Source organism: Artibeus jamaicensis, unplaced genomic scaffold (genome assembly GCF_021234435.1).
Source record: "Artibeus jamaicensis isolate MK-2021 breed Jamaican fruit bat unplaced genomic scaffold, CSHL_Jam_final scaffold_474, whole genome shotgun sequence".
Lineage (NCBI taxonomy): Eukaryota > Metazoa > Chordata > Mammalia > Chiroptera > Phyllostomidae > Artibeus > Artibeus jamaicensis.
Window position 1 is genome coordinate 4,625,674 of NW_026522046.1, and position 17,621 is coordinate 4,643,294.

General features: G+C 46.6%; 1 protein-coding gene across 7 annotated transcripts in view; it reads left to right on the top strand.

Annotated features, from left to right (window-relative positions):
• DGKG (diacylglycerol kinase gamma) overlaps positions 1-17,621 on the top strand; it is a 184,309-nt gene that overhangs the window by 109,245 nt on the left and 57,443 nt on the right. For all 7 annotated transcript variants that reach the window (XR_005080209.2, XR_008390203.1, XM_037129676.2 and 4 more), the window contains one exon: positions 14,325-14,415. Coding sequence is in view for 5 of the 7 variants with exons in the window: in XM_037129676.2 (XP_036985571.2) it covers positions 14,325-14,415 (91 nt within the window). In the remaining 2 variants the exon portion in view is untranslated. The remainder of the gene's footprint in view (positions 1-14,324; positions 14,416-17,621) is intronic.

Below are 17,621 nucleotides of genomic sequence, written 5' to 3' on the forward strand. Positions count from 1 at the left end.
GTCTGAACCTGGGCAGGGAGAAAAATGGAGACTGCTCACAATCAGGGCGTCTGCCGACATGTGCATGGTTGGGGTGAAGACAGTACATCAGGCTGCCCTCTGATTTGAGGGTTCGTGCCGGGTTCGTGATTTTGTGCTTATAATCATGTTCCCCACCCCACCCGACTGGTGATGAGTGCACTAAAGAATAATGAAATTAGTCAACAGTAATAGTCAATGGGTTTAAAAAAGCAGAGATTTGAGGACTGGATAATTTGTCCTTTAATAATCAACACTTGATAGTATAATGTTAATATTCACAATAACCATCCAATTTTGCAAAGTGGAAATTTCAAAGGAAAAGTAAGCATGAGCTTAAGCTACTTCTCCAGTATAACTTGTCCTTTAAGGACAAGTTCATTACTCAGTGTTCCATGGCTGGTAAATAGCTGATAAAACCAGGCTGTGCCTGACTTATAAACATAGAACAACTGAAAATATTTTTCTCCAGAAAATGTGGAATGATATTTTATTTTTGTGCATGTAATCTTTGGAAATGCCAGCGGCTTCAGGTTTTACCCTGCTGTGGCTGATAGGACCTTGAAATTAAATACATATTAGGACTCATAACCAAAGGTGCCAACATCCCACATGGAAAGGATCACACTGGGAATGAGGTAGAGGAGACATTTTTTAGGGAACTTCTAGGAAAATTCCTAGAGGAAATGACAAAAGACTATATGAGAGGTCACACATCCAAATGCCAGCGGAGGCCAGGGAGTTAATGTAAGTGTGAGAAGTGAGTGGATATGAGGCTTTAAGGAGTGGTGGGAACTCTAGCAAAGTGGAGAGCATGCGCCCTGTGTAATGGAAGCAGCCAGTACTTAGCTCCAGCCAATTGTTTCCAAGTTAGAAAGCAACCAAGTATTAACAGATTTCATTTCTCAAGAGAAACTGGGCTCCACGTGTATACAAAATCTTTCCATTTTAAACACTAATGTGCAAGACAAATAAACACATTTCTAAGCCCCAAAAGATCCATGGGGCTCCATGCTGTCACATTGATGCCCAGGAAATGTACCCTTAGAGATATGATAGGGACCAATGACTTATTTTCCTTGCTTGACCTCGTTCACAAATTCTCAGTACTGCACATGGAATCTGGTCTCCTACCAAAGGAGAGAATGAATGGGCTTGAGGAAAACTTAAGAAGTCAGTGTATTTGCATTGTGGAAGGGTTCCTAGATGTTGTAAAAAAGAAATGAGGCAGAAAGAAACAGGACCCAGAAAGTCAAAGAGAAACATAAAGCAAAGTCTGTGCCTGATTACTAAACAAATGTAACATGAAAATAGGAAATGTCCCATCCTTGTATGGAGAATAAAAATAGAAGCATGAGACTGTACCCAAGGAGGATAAATTTGGACCTTCTGCAGAAGGGAAACCAGACAGCTAACAAGATCCTCATGAGGTTTGATAAAAACCTACGTAGGTAGCTACCCAGGTGATCTCCCTTGGATACCTATTAAAGTAGCGTTGGTTAAAGTGAATTCTGAAACAAGTTAAAAGGAAATTCACAGAAAGACAGAGGGTAGAGGATCAATCATCAAATACGCTGGGAAATTCCAAATTTAATATATTCCTTTCCTGTACTATATTGTAAAGCCTTTAACACAGATTCTCACCTATGGAGACCATGCAAAAGCAGGTTAAAGCAGCCACATGTACTTGACTGTGAATCCACCTACCCCAGAGCATCTAGTGGGACCACTACTTTGCTGAATTCACACTGGTGAAACCCCTGTGTCAGAGATGAAAGGGCATGCACATAGACATATACCCATACACCATCTCCCTCCTGCCTGCGGGTGCAGGAGTGAGTAACGTGACAGAGAATCCTGGTTCATCTCTGTGACTCTGGTGTCAAGAAACTGAAGGGCCTGGGATGGAGGCAATGCTTTAGCCTCTTCCTCGGCCATGAGTGATAGTTTCAGAAGAAACAGGCGTGCCGTGCGGGACAGAGAGCTGCCCTGTTGCTGATCCGAGAAGGACTGTTCTTCTAGCCCATGAATTTCAATGCTGGGTTTCAACTGGGATTTTCAATCCCAATTCCCTGGCAAGGAATTGGGAGCTTGTCACAAAAACCAAGAGGAATATCTGTGGTCAGAGTCCTGAGGACCAAATGGGAGAGCTTTAAAATGAGATTTAAAGGGGATAAAGTAGAATGTTCAGATGAAACTCTAAAATCACAGCCTACGGAGGGGCAGCAGGTGTGAGCTAGAAATAAGACCCAGCAGAAGAGGTGCCAGGCTGTTCTCCTGAGGAACTGCAGAGAGGAGCAGGGGCCACAACCACGGTGGGGACACATTTGCCAACTGCACAGAGAGGGAGCAAAGGGAATGGGTTGCATTCATTGGGAGAGACATGCATGACCTCCTTGAGAGAGGAGAGAGAGGGTGGGGTTGAGTGCACAGCAGCATGTCACACCAGGGTTGGGGAGGGGGGAGGAGCGGGGACGGTGACAAGTGCACACGATCGCAGTCACTGAAATGGGTGTTAGGAGTATATACGCAAGTATAAGAAGTCACAAATGTCAGAGCAGAAGCAAAGCCCAGAGCATATGGATGAGATTTTTCAAAAGGGTGAAACATGAAAGGATTTTGCTGGCAGTGTATTCACTCCAGTCTTCCCAGGCAGAGAGCCTCCAGTTGAGCTTTCCCATTTAAGAATTCTTAAACTGGCATAGGAAGGAGATGAAATAGGGGCGGCAAGAGGGTATTTGTACAGGCACTTGCCCATCTAATGAATTAATTGTTGACTTGCCTTGCTAATGATTTCATGACTGAAAAGGTAGAGGAAGCAGGGAGGGAACTGCTTATACTCTGTACTTAATTCTGACCAGGAGGCATCCACCTGGTTGATGGTGTGGGAGGCACAGGAAACTCAGGAAGAAGTAACCAGATCATCTTGTAGTTCTACCACAGCAGGAGAAGACATCTGATGCACCCTTACATTATGTTCTCTACTCCCCTTCCTACCTCTGCTCCTTCTCACTTTCGCCTGACACATCCTGGCCCACCCTAAGAAGAACTGCAGCCCAGAATTCAGGGTGGCCACCAGGGATTTTAAGGTGGAAGAGTGGCCCGGTCCTCCCTGCCCCCCGGGGAGTTGAGGAAAGCAAAGATTCTCCAATCCAAATTCAGCAGGAAAGACATGCCACTTGTATTTCACGCTGGAATTCAGAAGCCATAAGGACACACAGCCAGTTTTACACACAGCAGTGGAGTTCTATTGCACCGTTATTGGAGTGTACACCATGTGACCCATGTTATTCTCAGTTAATATTCCTAACGACTGCTGCAAGTCAGGTAACGCTATCTCTATTCAAAGAAGAAACTAAAGGACGGACTAAATGACTTGCTGAAAGCCACAGAGTAAGTACATGACTGACTTGTGGCTTGAACCCAAGCCTTTATGTCTGCTAAATAGAGCTTCTTCAGTTCCACTAAGCTGTCTCCAAAACCAGACACTGGATATGAAATGGGTTAATTGGCTTTTGTAGGTTAGCCTAGGAACCCAATGTCAACATAACATTGTTTCTATGGGGAAATGTGCTCAGAGTGACAAACAAGTGGCTTAACCAAGGAACTTTTGTAATCTGACCTATCATATCTCGGGCTCTGCCTCATACTCAGAAAGGCCGGTTGTGGGAGGAAGCGAGTTGAGGGAGGCTCAATCAGCCTGTATCTCCTTAGACACCATGACACCATTCCAATCTAGCTTTGCATTTGCCAAGAGGCAACAATCTCAAACCCAGCTACAAAGTGAGCAGTGTAGTAACTACCACAGAAGGTAGACGTGAAGACCTCATGGGAGAGGCTTAAGGTAGTAAAGCAACTAGTGCAGTTTCAGCCCACAGAGAACACTGGATAAGTGATTCAAAGCAGCTGGTGGGGGCAGCTAGGGCAGAAAGGGAGGGAAGGCAAAGCTTAGCTGTTTCTCTCGGGGTCTACCTGGGAATTATGGTAAAGTGGGGGGTATAAAACTGCTTCTGGGGTTTGCCCCTGTTTGCCCAGGCAGTTCCTAGTTTCTAGTCTTATTTGATCAGGACCCAGGAGTGGCCTTCATCAGCAGGAGCTCAATTCCAGCCAAGTGGCCTGTCCTCTCTGGGCTTTCAGGGCTTACATTCTAAGCAGGTGTCCTCTTCTACCTGGGCTGTAACTGCGCCCACCTTCCTGGGCTGTAATTGCACCCACCTTCCTGGGCTGAGGGGTGTGTGAAAGCTGGTGAAGCGCGGTTCAGAATCACAGAGCCACGGGACAGCGAAGCAGTCACTAGAGAACCTGAGAGACACACATCTGTCTCTGCTCCTTTCCCTCCAGAGCAGGATTTCGGTTTGTCCCTATGTTTGACTTTGTTCTCTGAGAACGGAGAGCAAGCTGGTTCAGAGCCCTCAAGCCTCAGCCAAATTGGCCTGAAGGGGATTTTTGTTTCATGAATAAAACTTCAAAGGAGGAAAGGATTGCTAAAAGCCTCCAAACACGGAGATTTTTTTTTTCTTTTTTAGATGGGGGAAGGGAGCTATTTTCTCCTGGCAAGGACAGATACTAACTGGAAAAACACTCCAGAGACTCAGGCACTAAGGAGAGGAAAACCCTAGCTGCCTTGCCAGCTGTCTCCCCTGAGGGTCACCCCCAAAGTGGCAGGACCATGTGGCAGCAGTCACATCACTGTGGCAGTTCTCAAGTGGGGCTTCAGAGAGACCACGGTCTCTGAGAGGCGGTGTCTGTGAGCGTGTGTGGTAACGGTAGAGGGACAGTCTCAGAGAAGCCCCCGGTTTGGCCAGCATGTGTGCTGACATGCGCACATGCACGCCCCGAGTTGTGGGAGGATCTGATTGCAGACTATGGCAGGCTTTGTGTTGCAGTCCCACCCTTAGGGGGGATATTGTCAGGTGCCAGGCAGAACTCAGGAGCGCCTACCAATGGAGAATATGTCCATAGTCCACGGAAACAAACACAAACTGTCTTGTGTGGAGGAAAGGGGCCACTGCTCAGAGAGAATAGATTCTCTAGAACCCAAACTTACCCTCGAAGGTGTAGAGAGGCTGCTCTGGCCAGTGGGTTTGGTCCTTTGTTACTTTGGGGCAAGAATGGAGACCAGAGACCAATAAGGAGGCCCAGAACTCAGACTCTGTGGCAAAGAGTGCCAAGGGGTCTTGAGCAGCCATAGCCATGCATCCTAGAGCTGGGATTCGGGGGCATGGCTATGTCTGGAGTAGTAGTCGTGAGCCAAGCCAGCCCACAGGCAAGAAGGAGAATTGCTCAGCTTTGTAGTCACTAGCTTTTGTGGCTCTGGCTGACTTTTCCATTTCTCTCAGATGCCTCTGGGGCTTAGCAACAGGAGCTGGGGTTTGAATCCCAGCGAGAGCACCATCAGGGATTGGCCTCAGTTTGCTAATCTGTACCAGGAGAAGGCTTTTATGCCTTAGAAGAGACCCCCCATCCAGAGCTGGTGTGGAGCAGCCATTCTGCGAGCACCCATGTACTATCAAAGAGTGCAATACTTTTATTCATTCCTTAATACCCTCCACCTTGGGAGCCATACTGAATAAGATTTCTGTCAGCCATAAAGCTGTTCTAGGTAGTAATTCATTTTTCCATTTTTATTATTCAATAACATCCACTTGCCATTCAATCAGTGCTTCTGGTTACCAAGAGGTAATTGATTTAATTCCATTTCATGTCAAAATAATAATAATAATAATAACCCACCAGTTAGCCTATGCAGTCTTTATTACGAGTAAATGCACAAACACTATTTCACATTAAGAAATGTTGACAGCAACTCCTGGACTCCTTTCATACTTTGGAAGAGTCCTTGGAACCTGTGATCTCTTGCCTGGGAATCCCTAGACCCCACAGGTCCTTTAAGGGCAAATGATCTGTCATCTGGATTTCACAGGTAATTTTTCACACATGAAAATGACTTAAATATCTTCATAGATTAGTAAGAGGATTCCATATTTATACTATAAAATACTGCACATGCTTGGCAGCTTGCTCCCTCCTTTGTGTTTCTTCTTATTTTCTTTAGTCCTTTCTTGAGCTCTCCCATTTTCATTCCCCGTGTTTCTGCCCACCCACTTCTGATCTCCACCCGTCCATTCACCACCCTAGATTATCCTGAGTGCCATGAACACCAGACTTGTCCCCAGCATGAAAAAAAAGAGCCAGGGAATACCTTGCCTGATGAAGCTGAAATACACTGAGCCAAGACAAATCTGTTGGCAAGAACAGTGGGCACAAGAGTCACGCTCAGAGAACAAAAACAGCTATTTATAAAGCCTCCTTCCTGACTGACAGAGGCTCACTTTCCCTTGTACCAAAGAGCCACTGCCCCTCCTAGAAAAGATTCTTCTATCCACGGCTCTGTGCCTGAGGGTCACCGAGTGCCCATTCCAATGAGCAGTGAGAACAGGGGGGCAGCATGCAGGGTGGATTAGATGTGGTGACAGGCTTTCTGATGGGCCAGGGCAGCTGGTTGTGCAGGAGACACAGATGGCCTCTGCAGCACCTGTGAGGTGATGGCCACGGGCCCCTCACAGGACTTGACATCCTGGCCTTAGAACCAAGCCCACCTGATTTTCCCCCATCTGTTTTAAACCTCTGAGCTATACTTTGGTTAACACAATTACTAAACTTCCAAAGGCACCTGAGATTCAAAAAATGTCAAATGTTCACAGATAAAGCATTCTTGATATTATCACTAACGTTCATCATTCAATTATAATCCATCTTAGGTTGTGTTTGCCCTTTGTGTTGCTCTCATAGCTGCTTGATTTGGGCTAGATGATTCTTCACCTTAATCACCTGACACTAGCCTGTTATCTTCACCAGTAGTAGCAATAACACAACCAATAGCCCAGAAAAGAAAACGCTCTAGAGTAATAAGTGAGATCGTTTGTTTTGTTTTTTCATTAAGATGAACCTTATGAAAATTTATAATTAATGTACGCTAGGCATAGTTTTCCGCAGATGGGTAGTTTTTGGCCAAACGGTGTTCTTTTGAAAAGTTGAATTACTTGCCAACTCTAATAATCAGGGAATTTTTACATAAAAACACATATTTCTTTCTCCTTTTAAAATGGCAGCTGTGGAGCTAGCTGGGCATCACATCCCTTCATGTGGCCCACTGAGGAACACAGGGGCCCTCCCCCCATCCGTGTCGGGCTATCAAGTTGTTCAGGGAGCTTGGAGAAACCCTAGAAATCAGCAGTTCAGAGCCAGCCTGACACAGGAGGCCTGACTGAACCACAACCCACTCAAGGAACCTGATTATCAAAGTCCAAACCTCAAAGAAGCCTACCTCCACTTCAAGGGCTCCTATTTCTAGAAATAGCTGTAGTGTCCTCTTTGTACCCTTCTAAGCCCAAAGACATGTTTTCATGTTTTGATGACTTCAAAAGTCTGTTGCCCTTAAAACTCCTTAGATTATCAGAAAAGGGCCATCAGAAGCTCATTGCCTTTGCTGGTAAAAATGCCCAGCAGCCAGCTTGGTCTCACTCCTGGCCGTCCTTGAAAACCGGCTGCTCTTCACAGGCTGTCAGTGGGGTAGCTGAAGCCAGCCCTAAATTGCTAACAAATATAAAAGAATATTCTTAATTAATCCCTCATCTGTCAAATGAACAGATCAACTAACTAGTGTGCAACTGATGTTGTCTTCTTATAAAGCAAGGGGAAATTAAAGAAACCCCGAAACAGAGTCAACCCGCAGTGTCGCCGCTGCTGTTTCCCACTGCTCCCTGTGGCTGAGAGTCCCTCGGAGCACAGATGAGGGTCTTCTGCCTCAAGGATGGGTTCACCTGGAGAGTTTAGAGCCTGACAGTGAACCTGGGAGTTTTGGGAACCTGGCAACCAGCCTCAGGACAACTGGTTAAGGATTAGTCATCTCCAGTTCAAAGGTGGTTATGAAAAGGGAAGAAATGCTGGGCCATAAAAAGCTCATAAAGAGAGATGCAGAAAAAGCACTCCAGAAGTCTTTAAAACACTGTTAGTTTTATTTTCTTCAAAAAATATTGGCTGCCTGGGATAGACCCCCACACACCTCCTGCCTCCACCACACTACTCCTGTCTCCACCCCAGCAGCCGCTGGGGAATGTCTCCAGTAATCGTGTCTCCTAGCAACAAGAAAGGACAGTTAGTGAGCACTCACCATGCATTAAACACCTGCTTGGTGCTTCGCATTGGCCACATGAGCTTCACAACTTTGGGGGACAGAGAATAATGTTCCCATTTTATAGAAGAAGAAATGAAGGTTCAAAGCACTTAAGGAGCTTGACTAGCCAGAAAGTGGCAGAGCTGGTCCTGATCCCTAGCCTCCCAGATTCTAAATGCCGTGTTTCTTGGACAACTGAAGATGAACCAGGCAAAAGCTAATGCTACATGCTGCAGCAGCAGCCCTCCAACGTGGGCTAAGAGGAAAGGGTCTGGGAGACATCTTCAAAAGGGAAGAAGGAACACCGGCATCCAGGCCCCCTGTTAGCAGAGAGGCGGGGCAGAGGAGGAAGCGGGGGCTATGTTCCCCAACCCCCTCAAATTGTGAGATATCACATGTCTGTAGGATTTTACCAAAGGCTTTGGAAACGTGCTGGTGCTGAGCTGGTAAAGAAAAAGGAAGAAAGGGGAGATGAGGCAAAGGGGAATTCACTTCAATCTGTGAATTTCCCTATTTTCAGCAACAGGACTCATAAGGTTCTTCTGAGAATGGAAAGAGATAGTATATGTAAAATGTTTAGCAGAGTGAGAAACGAAAAAGCCAGAGTCTCCCTGACAAGAGGCTTTCTGTACTTGCAGATCAACAAAGAACCCGTCAGCACTTTCCGCTGTACGATCTGCTCTGACAGTGTAGACAGAACAGTGCAGAAGAATCCACATTACTGCTCCCTGGTGTCTTGGTATGCAATGACAGCAAGCAGGCTGGGAGTTTGGTTTCCTTCCTCCTAATCTCCGAGCAGCTGGGACGGGGCAGCCCATAACCCACAGGGAACCCACCTCGGATAAGCCTGCCAGTGAACTCCTTGGCAACAACTCCCCAACATACACAAAGAAACGCTCTGCCTTATCTTCTCTTATATCACTCGGCCTAAAGCCGACCTCCACTTCAGGGCCCACCGTGAGTGGCTATCCTCAGTCGTGCCGGTTCTGGGAACCACCATACCTGATCAGCATTTATCCCCACAGGAGTCTCTTTTTTTCTCTGTCCTTACCCCCATGACCCCTGCCTTTGTATTTTCAATGATTTGGTGGCTATAACAGAGGCAACCAAATAATTCCCCTTCATATCATTTTAGATAAAGACTAGTAGCTATTTTTCTCAGTAACCAGATAAGTGACCTTCATTAGGAAGACAGTACTTTGATTATTGACAAGGCATCAGTAACATTCACTCGATGAACTTTTAATGCGTATAGTGGACATGGGCCTTCTGTAGACAAAGACCTGTTACAGATGATTTTACATGTTCAATATTCAATATTTTTAACACTATGTTAAGTATTAGCCTGTCTTATGGTAAAGAGGCTCAGAAAAGTGAAAAATTTACTCCAAGTTATACAACCCATAAAAGGCGGAGTCAGAATTTGAACCCAGGGACCCTCGATTCTATTCTGGGGTCTTTACTTTAAGCCACACTTCACTCTTATAATGACTGGCTGAAAACGGTCTATGTTGAACCTGCAGTGGGAGGTGGCTGAAGAGCCATTTAGGTTTATCACCTAGGTTTCTCTGTTCCACTCTGTGCTTGAGCTAGTTCAAGGGCACATTGCCTCTGCCCCATTTCTGAGGGAAAAAAGGTACAGGGTGTCCTAGGAGCATATGGTTTTGCCCGGGGCCAATTCTGGTCTCCCTGACTCCCTCACGCTGCATAGATTCAAGACCAAGAGGATTATCCTATTCAAGACATAGGATTTGTTCCTATGGCGAATGTGATCCCAACTCCCCTAGAACTCTGCTGGCCCCTGGGAACTGGGAGGGCCTGACACTCTTCATTCATGAGGCAGCATTTCCCAGAATGTGAGGCCACCACTAACACCCCAGTCCCCAAATGCATCCATTTAACAACCTGAACCACAGCAGTCTGGTAGGTGTAATAGAAGCACACACCACTACCCCACACAACATGTAAACACATGCCAAGACAGGGCTGCAGGATAGCAAAGCACAGCTCTCAGGTCAGACAGTCTGGGTTGGGTGACCACTCTGCACATACTTGCTTTGCTACCTTAGGCATAGTCTCAGTTTCCTTATTTGTAGCAGTAATACCTGCTACATAGGGTTCCTCTGAGAAGTGAAAGATATAGTATATGTAAAATGTCTACCAGAGTGCCATGAGAATAGAATTAGTTCACTTCTAATTTAAACTTGCCCAAGTTAAAATAAGAGAAATAAAAACTCTGAGATTTTGAACACCTAGTCTCCTGTAGGCCAGAGGCCAAGTGTTGGTGCCTTGGTGAAGCTATTAAAAGTACATAAACTGTGAGGACAGAGGCCCTACCTCCTTACTCATCACTTATCTCCAGGCCCTACACTGTGCCTGGCTCACACTAAGGCTGAATGGGTGTTTTATGGAGAGATGGATGGGTGAATGAATGGATGAATGAAAGGGCCAAAAACCTTTGATGACAGAAAGGGCTGCCACTGGGGCATTAATCTCCCATGCCCCTCTCTCAGTAAGTGGCACCTCCCATCCATCGCACTATGAAGACAAAAACTTGGGTGTGCCACTTGGACTGCTCCTTCTCACTCACTCCTTACACCCAACCAGTGCTGTGAATTCCACCTCCTACATTTTAGCTTGCGAATATGTTCTCTTCTCCCGAACTCTGTTGTCACTGCCTTTCTTCAGACCCTTCCCGATTCTCTCCTGGATTCCTATACCACCTCCAAACGATTCTCCAAGCCGCCCGTCTGTACTCACCCCTTCCAATCCGCCCTCCATACTTGGGGCAGAGGGATCTTTAATAAGCACAAATCTCACCAGGTCACTACTGCCAGTACTCCCACTGCCACCCCTACTTAAGGATGATCCATGACACACTACAGACTAAGATAAAGCCCAAACACTGAAGCACGGCATCCCCAACCTTTATAGTCTTTCTCCGGTCTGCCCCTGCAGCCCTACCTGTCCAGTCCTCCTGCATCCCACCTTGAGTTCCAGGTCCCCTCCAGCAGGCTGACGCTCGCTCTTGCCCTGTGCCATTGCCTCAGCTTCTTCCTCTGCTTGGATGCTCCTTTGTCACCTTCTCGGTTCCCTTGCACATCCTTCAAAACTCAACCCTGGCCCTGCCTGCCTGGGATCCTTTTCCTAACTGTCCCTGGCTGCATCAAGAATTGGAAGTCGCCTCCTCCCAGCTACCCACAGTGCTTCGTGCTTAGCTCACAACACTATGGTCTGTCTCCTTGTCTGTCCTCCTTTGGTGCCTGGCCCATGGAGTGCCATGTTTTATTCTTCACTGTGCCTAGCACACCCCCATCTAGTCCTGGCACAACAAATGTTTCTTGAATTAATACTTTTTTCTCACACCAAACAAGTGCTTTCTCAGAAGCATAGTCTCAATCAACATCTTTGGACAATCATGTGACCAGTCAAGATAACTAACCAAGGAATTGGGTGTGATCTATGACTCTGGAAAAATCTAGCAGATTAGACATGTGGTGAACATATGTTTTCAATGAAAAGTCAAGACATGTGACCTGACAAATATGATCACATATTTTTCTGTTCCTGAAAATGTTGAGTGTATCATGTATGCACTGTCACTTTTGCCTAGCTATGTTATCCAAATATGCCAACTCAAGACATTAAAATAATAGCTAATAAGTAGCGAACATTCTTGTTGAGCTTATTATGCAACAAGCATCATGTGAAGTGCTTTCTAATCATCTCATCTACTCTCAACTGCACTTTGAAGCAGATCTTTTTACTGCTTCCATTTTACAGATGAGGAAACTGAGGCCTCAAAATCTGTCAAAGATTACACAGCCACAATAGACATCTAAGCAGCAATGGACAAGTAGTCTGTTTGATCTTTTCAGTCATTCTTCAATACTGACCTGACCATGACCTCTTAACCTCATTTAGCTCATCAGAAGAGTCACTTTTGGACACAATAGCTTGTGGCTTCCAAAAATTTTTATTAAAGCTCTAAATCTCCTGGCAATAACTCTCAAAAGTCATGATTCAGACCTGCAGTGATATTTGAAAATGGCATCACAAAGCAGGTCTCCTGGCTACAGAGATGTTCTTGCTGCTGGAGAGGAATGCTCAGACTTGACATTTATGACAATCTGCGTTTTTCCTGTTATTGGGTCTTTTGTCATCAGTTTATTGAAAGGCACTGACCCTCATTCTCACCTCCCTGAGAAATTCCCTCTTCCAGCTTTAATCGGTCTGTGCTCTTCCTCAGTTGTCAGTTCACTGGGAATGACAGAGCCGTGTTTCTCAAAGTCCTGACAACTGACCACCTATGTAATGATCACCTGGGCGCTCATAGAAATGCATATTCCTGGGCTCCCTCCTACAAGTATCACAGAGAAACTCTGCAGATGGGAGCCCAGGAAGCAGCATTTTATTCACATCCCTCAGTTAACTCTTATGAATACTAATGTTTCCAAACCACATATGTAGTCTCTAGATGCTCCCAAGTGGACGTGTGGTTTCTGGATCAGTGTTAGCAGCTTGTTATAAAACAAGGTATTCTTAGGCCCCAACCCTGAACTGCTGAATCACAACTTGCCTTGTGTTTACATTACTGTGCATGCAGAGAGACTGTGGCCTAGAATAATGTTTTCCAACATTTTTTCACATCATGGCATGCACAGAAAGCAAAAGCACTGGGGGGGGGGGGTACATACAGATGAGAATGCCTTCTGTGAAACAGCCTGCTCCAGACCCTTGCCTGGCCACCCTGAAGGTGCATACCTGTGACACAGCACAATAGGTATAACTCCCAAAATCTTGCTTATTCTTATTTCCTTCATGATTTGTCATTTCTTTTCATGCAAGCTAAGAGTCAGAAAAGCTACTTCCCAATCAACTAGGTCTTAGAAATCTTCAAGCGATGGAAAAACATAGTCTTATCTTCGAGTTCTGGGTGGACCTTTAGAGAAATGCAGACAGAAAAGTTGTGACTGCTATTCTGACGAGTCATCTGCTATAGCCTAAGGAAAACTAGGAAGAAATAAGAGCCTTCTTCCTTCTGGAGAATGCTGCTTTCCTCTTAGTTCCCAAATCCGAGCACAGAGGATCAGCAACACACAAGGTAGCCTCCTCTTTACTGAAGAATGTGCCAAGAAGAATGTGATTTTGTTTAATCCTTCCTTAGCAAAATCTGCCAGCTCATAAACTGGACAGGTGTCCCTTTTCTTAGCCAGCCCCTGATAGTGGGACAACAGTTGGGATGGAAGGAATGGAATACCTTCAGAAACATTTCCTGGTGAGACCATCTGATCAAAACAACCAAGTGTCAGTACATACCATCTGACTTTGCAAAGCCCCCAGCTGCATGGGAACCCCATTGTTTTTCCCCACTAAGTGAAATGTTGAAAAACTGAGAGCTCAAAAAATGGTGAGCTCCTACTTTGAAGCAAATATGACAAGGTCTACCTAAAAGAAACGTGGTCATAGCCAAATACAATTGAGGAATAAGTGAGGGAAATCACTGCTACCAAACAACTCACTTTTCTTTTTCTTCTCTTTCCATCCTTCCTGCAATTCTGTGCCTAATTCTCTCCACTCTGCTTCCCCCAGTGAGACCATACACAAAGCAGCACCTGTCTTGGCTGGTTCATTGTGCAGATGTCCCTCCACCACCCCAAGACTGTACATCCCTCCAGTCTCAAAAGGCAGTGTGAGCTTCCCTTTGTACCCCAACTATTCCCAAGAGAAGGTTCTGCCTTCTGCATTAGTAGTAGAAAGGCCAGTGACCAGAGCATGCTGTCACTTGCCACTACTGGTAGATTTTCATGGAACTCTTCTCTCGATTCGGATACAGAGGCAAACAGGCCTGTTTCCTGCTCTAAACTTCCCCCAGGAAGTTCAGAGACCAGCTGGCAATTCACCCAGAGTAGCCATGATGTCTAAGAAATGAATGAGTTTTTCCCTTTAAGCTCAGAGCAAGAACAGTTGGTAAAAAAATTTCCACCCTTGCTCATCTGATTAACAAGTGATGAAAACAGAAGCTTGGGGAACTCGGAGGGCCAAGGCCTCCCAGCCCCAATAACATAGCTATTTTACATGACCATCTCAAGTACAGAATATTGAGCCGTGTCTCTGCTTCATGGTCCAGGATGAAGAACAAGCTGTGGTACTTTGAATTTGGCACCTCAGAGACCTTTGCAGCCACCTGCAAGAAACTCCACGACCACATAGAGTTGGAGGTAAGTTCCCAAGTGGGAAGAAAGGTTCCTGAACCTTGATTCTGCTCCTGGACTGTCACACACACCCTCAGGACATGTCCCCTTGGGTCCTTAGTTGGTGATCCAGAGTGAAGTCCATGTTTACCTCCATCCTCCGCAGCCTCACTCAGAGGAGGCTCTGGCCACTGCGCTGGCCTCTCTTGGCCTGTCCAGGGAGTCCTTGGAGCTCTGGAGCCTAGTGGCTCAGAGGACTTAAGGCCACAGTCCATTCCTGCCCTCAGCCCTCTTCCCATTATGCCTTGCAATTCCCCCATTTCAGGGCAGCGAAGACTTAGCTGCTACCAGCCCACGGAGAGGAGCTGCTTCTGCACTAGAGGCAGCGCCCCAAGCCTGGGAAAAATCTGGCACCTAGTGGTCATAGGGCAGCAGGGGTGAGAGGGAGTCAAGGCCAGAGATTACCAGGCATCCCCCAGCACACTCACATGGGCTTTCACGGCTACTTCAAGGGGCCAACTTATAAGGAGCCAGTGTTGGCTTTGCAGGTGTGCAATCTCTGTAGTCGCTCAGATGGGCCCTCCATTTAATGCTCTTCTGTCACCATCTTGAAATTCTTGATAATTCTTTAACAAAGGTACCTGCATTTTCATTTTGAACTGAGCCCTTCAAACTATGTAGCTGATCCTGTCGGTCCACTCTTGTCTTACTGATTCTTCCGGTGCTTGTAGCAGCCTGCCTGCCTCAGGCAGTTTGCCTGTCGACTCCCCTTCTGGGGCTGATAAGCTGCCCACTCCCACCCCACTTCTGTTGGTGGCTCTGGGAAAGTGCTCTCACTGCTCTGAGAAGGCCTCCTTGGTCTCCGGCCACCTTCTCCGGCCACCATAGAAGCCCAAACTTCTATGCACATCAGCTCAGTCTCTCTTCTGCAGGATCTCATGCCCATTGGTTCCCTTGCCTGTAGTTCTCAGCTACTAACCCCACCTTCCCAAGGGATTCTGGCCCATTGTCTTATTTTCACTTGTGAAAGACCAAGCCAGAGAGGATAGGCTCCTCCTGGCCCACAGGCTTTGTCCCTAAGCCTCCATTAGTAATCAAGTGGGGCCTGCGCATCCCTATAAGAAGCAACATTTGGCCTGAAGCAGTGTGGGAAAGCCCCACCACTCCCTGCCGGAAGGCGGTCTGCACTCACAGGGAGTGTTCACAAACAAAACACAAAGCCAGAGATTCTGTGCTTGCATTTGACTCATCCCTCTGCCTCTCCCCGTTGGTTGCTGAGTTACCAACCCCAGGGTGGGAGGAGCCAATCCAGCTAATCCCCCTGAATTTTTGGACAGCTCAGTTATAGGGCAGAGAGGCCTAGAGGCCCGGACTGTGTCCCCCCATGGTCCCCCCCACACCTACATCTGGGAAAGGCCGAGGAGCCAGGCTCCCTGTTGATCTGTAAATTCATTGCCTAGAAGCTGCAGGAAGAAGAGTGCTGGGCTGGAGAGAGCGTCACTACCAGAGTGCGCATTTTTCCTGTTGGCATGACCCTCTAGTAGGGTCTCTTTAAATATACCCTAAGTGAGGGTCAGCCCTGCCCCAGTCACTGCCAGCTGCAGGCGCACAGCAACTGCTTGTTCTCCCTGCAGCTGGCCTTGAAACTGTGCCCAGAATAGAGCAGCTCAGTCCCCCTGCCTCTGTGGCCTGCCCTCCCAAATCCCTAATCCTGCTCCCACCCCCATGCCAGCCTTGCCCATAGTCTCCTCTGGATCCAAGACACAAGGGCTCTTCCTTAAGTGTGGAGCAGACAGGTCCTCTGGTTGCCAAAGATGCTGGTGGACTCTGGTGGGGGGAGGGTGGCTTTTAAGGGAATTTCCTGTTTTCCTTATCTCTTCATAATGAGTCTTTTTGGTGTTTATTCATGAGGCTAAGGGGTAGGGTGTCACGTGACAGGCAGCTCCTGACAGTTGGCAAGATTAGGGCAGACACCAATTTTTCATTTAGAGAGCAGTGAACTGAAAGGTCCTGTGCCTTGTCACCCAGAGCAGAGAGACAGGAGAGGGTGAGGCAAGTGAGTGGCAGGTGTGAGGAGGCTGCAGAGCACCCCAGGGAGATGCGAGAGCGTCAGGGGCCCCTGGAAGGACAGTGGAAGAAGCTGTGTTAAGTGACCTCAATGTGGCCGCTGCACACAATAGCTCACCCATCAGTTCAAGGCCATCTACCCGGAGAATAACCCCAGGCAGTTATTTATACTACTTGTCACCATCTCAAAGCCCTACCGCAGCCTCTATTCCATAGTCACACAACAACTAGGCCAGGTATTATTATCCCCATTTCATGGGAAAACAAACAGAGGCACAGAGGTTCAGAAGGACAAACAGAAGAGAGAGAAAAATAAAGAATTCACATGCCCTGCCTGCCTACCATTATGTGTCCTCATTTGACACTGTAACCCAATGAGGAAAGTACTATCACATTTTTAAATGAAGAAAGTGAGCCTCAGATACATTAAGTAACTTGACAGATTTCATTGCTAAAAACTGGTAAGAGAGAAGGTCTCCTGGAATGAGTTTAGCTTAGAAGCCAACAGAGAGTTTCACCTAACAAGTGCTAGAAACTCAGTGGATTCTTCAGCACTGATGTGCTGTTTCTTCCTCCTTGACTGAATGTGGGACCACCTGGTCCCCTCTCAGCCAAGGCAGCTGGGGCAGTCTGCTGACAAAGGCTTCCAGAACAGAAGACACAATCTTCCTGCTCATTTGAGGAAGGAGTGGGTTCAGGCTGGACAGGGTGGGTTAGAGTCAGAGAGGAAAACTGCCTCAAAGTTTACACAAGGTTTTCCTATGCAGCATCTCATTGTGACCCACAGAATATGCAGGACAGATATTGATGTCCTCACTTTATGGATGAGGAAACTGAGACTGAGAATTTCAGCAACCTGAGAGAGGGCAAAAGGTAAAGGGTTCAGGGGACAGAAAAGAAAATTAGATTAGAGTGTGTGTGTGTGTGTGTGTGTGTGTGTGTGTGTGTGTGTGTTGCTGGTAAAAAGAAAAGAGCTGGGGGTGAAACTTGGAGCTAAAATGAGGGTATACAGAGGTCTCCATTAAAAGTGTCTCACATGGAATTCAGCCTGTTTCTATGAGGCTAGTGGCTTGTTGAGAAAGACTAGGGGACTTGGTCTCCTCTGAAATTAAGCTCACAGCCCAGTTAACAGAACACGTAAGAGGTAATATAGTACTCACTTAACA